Source organism: Podarcis pityusensis (assembly GCF_964106645.2).
Source record: "Podarcis pityusensis genome assembly, chromosome: 16".
Classification (NCBI taxonomy): domain Eukaryota; kingdom Metazoa; phylum Chordata; class Lepidosauria; order Squamata; family Lacertidae; genus Podarcis; species Podarcis pityusensis.
This window is the reverse complement of record NC_138041.1, coordinates 5,011,937-5,018,107: the sequence shown is the minus strand read 5'-3', so window position 1 is coordinate 5,018,107 and position 6,171 is coordinate 5,011,937. Positions and strand designations below refer to the sequence as shown.

The 6,171-nt window shown below is 44.7% G+C and overlaps 1 protein-coding gene across 2 annotated transcripts; it reads left to right on the top strand.

Moving 5' to 3' along the window:
- The first annotated feature begins 600 nt into the window (after nucleotides 1–600).
- On the top strand, nucleotides 601–6,171 carry MRPS21 (mitochondrial ribosomal protein S21). 2 transcript variants are annotated; one of them, XM_080985580.1, is made up of 3 exons: nucleotides 601–717; nucleotides 2,292–2,453; nucleotides 5,400–6,171. In XM_080985580.1, the coding sequence occupies exons 2-3, from the start codon at nucleotides 2,371–2,373 to the stop codon at nucleotides 5,578–5,580; spliced, it is 264 nt and encodes an 87-aa protein (XP_080841706.1). In that variant the 5' UTR covers nucleotides 601–717; nucleotides 2,292–2,370; the 3' UTR covers nucleotides 5,581–6,171. The 2 variants fall into 2 exon arrangements, with proteins under 2 accessions (XP_080841706.1, XP_080841707.1); XM_080985581.1 differs by lacking the exon at nucleotides 601–717 and adding an exon at nucleotides 963–1,889.

Below are 6,171 nucleotides of genomic sequence, written 5' to 3'. Positions count from 1 at the left end.
AGTCCGCAACCAGAAGGAGGAGGCGTAGTATCAGGAAGAGTGGATTAAATTTAATGATTACTTAAATACGTTAAGTTAAATGAACTGAAAACAGCTTGCAGATACTTAATTGGCTCCGGATTTTATTTATGTTAAGTGTCGAATTAATATGTTTAATTTTATAATGTGAAGATCTAAGGATGTTAATGTTTAAGTTAAATTTTATAAGAACTGTGATTTGGAAAACCGTTAAAAGGACATGCAATGAAATTCAACCAAGGGGAAGCGAGGAAGTCACTTAACAATGTTAACAAGTGTAATTTTCAATAAGGCTACGATTTATGTTCGTTTGTCCTTTGTGTTTGTTTGTTTATAATGTTGTGAAAACCAATAAAAAAATTTTTGAAAAACAATACCAAAACAACCACCACCACAACTATTATTATTATTATTATTATTATTATTATTATTATTATTATTATTATCTTCCATTGATTGGGGGGGAACCGAAAATAGCAGTAAGGAGGCCGTCCCTATACAGTGATAACGCGAGAGGATAAATTTGGCGCAGGACTTTGACCTCCTCCTCTCCCCGCAGGCCTTTCCCGTTGCCATGGTTACCAGGACTAGGCCGCAGGCCGGAGAAGCGGGGAGGGGGGGAGGAAACACGCGTTTCCGGTTCCGGTTCGCGGCTCCGTCCTGACTCCGGGGGGGGGGCACCGGCTGAGCCAGCGGCGGGTGAGTGTAGTCCTTGGTGGGGGCGCGCGAGGAAGCGCCTCTCTGCCCCGCTTCCCTTCGGGTCCGCCGTAGGCCGAGCGCATCCCCGGCCTCTATTAGGAGCTGCTGCCCCGGGAGGAAGCGCGGGGGGCGGGCTGAAAAATAATAATGTGCCGGTTCCCTCGAAAGATACTGTTCCTCTCCCTGTCGCCGTGGAAATTATTATTTTGGGGGGGTAACCTTCCCCATTGAGGGGGGGCTGCCCTTCGTTTTTGTTGCTTGCAGTTGACGGGAGAAGTTGGGGCGCTCCGCGTTTTATTTCATTTGTTGAAATAAAATATATTTCATGCCCCACCTTTTCCTCCGAGGGAGGTCGAGGTGGGGGAAATTCATAACCCCCCCCTCCTTTTCCCCGTTTTACCTTCTCACAGCGACCCTGTGAGGTAGATTAGGTTGAGAGATGAGTGACTGGCCCAAGGGCACCCCAAAAAGGGGGAGACCCCTCCGCAGTTTCCTCCAAATTGGTGTGTGTGTGAAGGGCCTCCCTTCATTATCCTCCCCTTCGTACATAATTTTATGTTGTTTATTATAGTCAGGTAAATTTGTTTAGGTGGCCCCAAAGAGCCTGGAAGGGGCAACGAAAACAGCCGAGTGTTGTCTCCAGCTTATTTCTACTCAGAGTAGACCTGTTGTTGGAATCAATGGACCTAAGTTAGTCTTGTCTCTTAACTTCAGTGGGTTTGCTCTGACTAGGAATTAGCATTGGATAATAATCCTGATTTTCACAATTTCAGAATTGGGCCATGAACTGAGAAAATAGCAGAGAAAGACAGTATTTTCTTTTTTTTAAAAAAAGGTGACTGGAGTTTCAGCACTCTGCATGGATCTACTTTGAGATCTGCCAACTGGACAACCAAATGAGAAATTACTTTGGTACATTTATTATTATAATAGTTTATTGAATTTTGTTGTTTATCACATGTATTGCCTTTTTTTCTTTTTTAAGTATCTCAAAGTTACTTACAGCAATAAATAAATAACATAGGCATTTAACACCAGCATAAAAACAGAGAAAATTCATATTTTTCTAAAGGCAGGACTAAAAAATCCCACCCACTGAAGGAGGCAGCCGATAATAAAAAGCCAAAGGCCTGTGTACCCACAGAAGACACTTAGAATTATTATTGTTTTAGGTATGAATTCATGAATTGCCTTTTACGTGTATATCTTGAAGCAATTCGTAGTCATGTCATTAAAACAGCTATGATAGTTTTTAAAACAATACAAAGAAACCCCAGATTTGTAAGAAGGCTTAAAAACAATACAAAAGGGGGACCGAAGGCAGAGGGACACCTGGGTGCTGGTGGTCTCCTAATAACTCTCAGCACCCACTACAAAGTCCAGTTCCCAGGATTCTTTGGGGGGGCAGCAATGCCTGTAAAAAAAGTGGTATGAAAACTTTAAATGTATATTGCAGATGGGGTCAGAGAGATTTGAACCAGGACTTTCATGTGCATCTAGCACTAACAGTAGTCCCCCAATATATTTTATTTATGTTTAGCTGTGATGTGTCCTTTTATTATTATTTTTAAAAGGTATCTTTTGGAGAGTCTCTTGTTTGGGCCAGAAGCCGATGGCCTCCAGTTCCTGGAGTTAGAAACAGCTACACCTAAGATGGCCAATCACTTGAAATTCGTCGCTCGGACAGTGATGGTGCCCAATGGCAATGTGGAGGCTGCCTATCGAGTCCTCAACAGGTAAAGACATCCTTTGGCCTTGCTGCACCCCAGGACTGGCTGCAATGTTTTGAATCCGTGCTATGGGGTGAGCTCCCATTGTTTTGCTCCAGCTCCTGCCAACCTAGCAGTTTGAAAGCATACCAGAGCGAGTAGATGAATAGGTACCACTGTGTTGGGAAGGTAAACGGCATTTCCATGCCCTTTGGCACTTGTCATAGTGTTCTGTTGCACCAGAAGCGGTTTAGTCATGCTGGCCACATGACCCAGAAAACTGTCTGCGGACAAACGCCAGCTCCCTCAGCCTGAAAGTGAGATGAGCGCCACACTCCAAAGTCAGATTCAACTGGACTTAACCATCCATGGGTCATTTTCACAATGTTTCTATGAAGCTTTTGCTTTTATTTCCTGGTTGTATTTTGAGCAGCCATGTGTGGCTGCTAGGGCAAAAGCACGTAGGCGACTTGTGTTCTCAAGTTAGGTGGTTTTATGCAACCTTCGTCAGGAGAAAGGGAGAGTCATGACTTGTAATGCTGTCTTGTAAGCAAGCTTTAGTCAACATGTGGCTGTCATGCCCTCTGCTGGCTGGATATCATAAATGGAACTTTTAAAATTATGGGCTCAGGCTGTATGCTTTAAAAATATATATATACAAATAGCTTGAGTTCTGTTCTTTGGAACCAGTGCCTGCTGCTATAGGAGTGTTTAGGCTTTTGAGTTGCAAAGTGTGCCTTTACAGGATTCAAGTGGTACTTAATTTGGTTGCAGAACTTTATTGGTTTGTGTGTATCTTGCAGTGTCTGCTTATAATGTGGAGGGTGGGTGACCATTCAGCAAAAATGGGTGCCTGTGGCATGGTAACCCAAAAGCATTTTTGTTCTTGGTTAGTGTCTGATACCAGCTGTGGGTCTGATGGGGAGATGGGCTATGCCCTGTTCGCATGAAATATTACGTGTTTTTGAGAGAGATTTACTGCATAAGGCAGCTTCCTCTGTTCTTAGATTGCATGCTAGATGCTTGAGGCTGCAGGAATGTGTTGCAACACCTGTCTTCAACTGGTGGACCTGCAACTGCGATGTGGCCTGACCCATGCAAATATTTAGTAAAAGATTAAGAAACGAGTTCCCAAATGCATGTTTGGGTTAAAAGAGGGCCCTGAGCTTCAAAGGTTGAAGATACCTGTGTTGTGATATATGTGCTGGCTGCTAAAACAAAATTGTCCAATGGACAGAATTGCATAGGCTATAAAACCTAAAGGCCTTTACGTCCAAATTGCTTGGGGATGGGGGCCTGCCACATTCTGCTGGAAGTCTGGGTGGCATTGTGGGGCCAGGAAGGAGAAGGCAGAAAGTTGCAAGGACTCCAGACACGGCAGCCTCTTGGCAGGCTGAGAAAACAATCGTTCCTGGCCTCCCTGATACCTGCGATGCATCAGGGAGCTTTCCTCAGGGAGCGGGGATAATTGCAGGGTCAGAGCAAATTGCTTCCTGGTTGCGGGGGAAGCGATTTCCCCTCCGATAGCTCGCCTGCCTCTCTCTGCATTTTTCTCAGGCTTCCAGTGAAGGGTTTAAAAATAGCTAGAAGTACAGTTGCTGCGCCCTCTGCATGTTTCCTTCAGATGCCTGTGTCGCCAGCTAGCCAAACATGTGTCTTCCCTCACAGTCCCAGCCCATGAGACTAGGCGCAAGGATGTGCACGAGGTTGCATAAGCCCATTCTGAGAAACCTCTGGCCTCGGGATTGGCTGGCCCGCTGGGTGGAGGGGGCCACCGAGCTCCCTCTCATTGGGTGCCGGGTGCTGGTGGGCGGAGCTTGGAGCTCATTCAGGATTATTTTTCATCCAACCCTGACAGGCTGGCACTCCCAGGCCATGTGAATGCAAAGCGAGGCAGATCAAGTCAGAATTGTTTTTAAACTCTCATAAAGAGAAAATTGGCATTTATATTTTTTGTATTGTTTTGTTTTTAAAGCTATCTGGGCTGCTGCTTCTGTAGCGCAGAAATAAATTGCAGATTTCATCTTACAATTCATGCCTGGGAGAGTTGCCGTTGAATAGTTTTTGGGGTCTCATGGGTCCTTGCAATGATTGGCAAATATCTTTGTCTCAGCTACCTTATAGGCCTGTAAGGTAGGCTGATACTATCCTCATCCTGCAAAGCAGAGAGAGCTGATTTTGTGACAGGGGAATGACTCAATGGCTAAGTGAGATTCGAATCTGGAGGGCTCTCTCTGAGCCACTATCCAGCTTCCATTTGTCAACCTCTCAGGGTCGGTTAGCTACAAAGGTGTTCAGTACTATATATGGCTTTCCATAATTGCAGCCTCACCTCCTAATTCTCCTTCTCACCCGCCAGCCTATTGCAATGCATTGGGTCTCCAGCTTTTTTTGGTGGGGGCTGTTTTTATTTTATTTTACAGCCTTCCTGCGAGTCCCTAGATCGCCTTGCCTGAATCTCAGGTTTGGAACCAGGATGGGAGGGACCCTTGCCGCAGTAAGATGTCCTTTTGCCAAAATTATGATAGCCCTAATTGATATTAGAGAATTTTTGGTGGCGTAGATATTTTGCAAGTCATGGTGGTGATGATTAAAGATTCAGTTTATCACCCGCCCTTCACCATCAGGTCCCAGGGTGGGATCCAGCAATTTAAAATTCAAAACTACAAGCTGTTCAAACAAATTACAGTCACGGAATTAGGGTGGCTCCTGAAAATACATATCTCAAGTGTCAAAGGTTGGGGTGAAAAGGTGTGTCTTCAGCACGATCATCATGTTTTTATGGCATTTCCTCTAAAGTGCTTCAGCATAAAAAAAGAAAAGGAGGAGGAGGGTGGTTATTTTAGTTCTGTATTTTTAGAGTGGGAGTTGGATACAGCTGGCAGCTATCAGCTTTTCTGTATTTGGCACAGAGGAAGATGGTGGGTTGCTATCCTGAATTTGACCCTGTTCTTCTTTTTGTTCTCTGCTCAGGGTCCTGACTATGGACGGGATCATTGACAGGAGCAAGCGCCAACGGTATTATGAGAAGCCCTGCCGCAAGAGGCAGCGGGAGGCGTACGAAACGTGCCGGAGGATCTATAATACGGAAATGGCTCGAAAGATCAACTTCCTCATGCGGAAGAACCGCTCAGACCCCTGGCTCGGTTGCTGAGCTTGGAAGGCACATCTGAGCATAGCAACTGCTGCAAAGCCGACCTTTGCGAGATGAGCTGTTCATGACTTTTCTGAGCAAAGCTAACTGAATAAGTGGAAGAGTAAAACACCCCCCATCCACTTCAGTGGAATCTCCAAAAGACTGGCTCCCTTTTTTTTCTGGTTTGAAAATATTTTTATGTTAATTTTTTTTAAAAAAACAACAACATTCTATGTTGTTTGTCAGCAACAAACTTCACTAGTGTGTTACCGTTTGATATCTTGTGTGTTAAGCAAAAGTCGCTGGGCAGTCCATCCCAAGCAGAAGCAGTTTTGCTTGGAGGTGTTGACTTGGGTTGTTGAATGCTTCAGAATGATGGGGAGGATCGGCCCTTTGCTGGGAGAACTAATACATGAGGCAGAGACTTTGTTGCATACTGGTATGTTGGCTTTCATGGGTAAACATTTAAAAAAATAAAAAGAGGGTTCTCCCTCGACAGTTGACAGACACTCTCATTGTAGCTTTGCTTATTGACTTGGCTTATGTCCAGCTTCCGGCCATTTTAATGGACTTCTCTTTCAGAGGCCAATAAAACAATCAGTTTTTAAA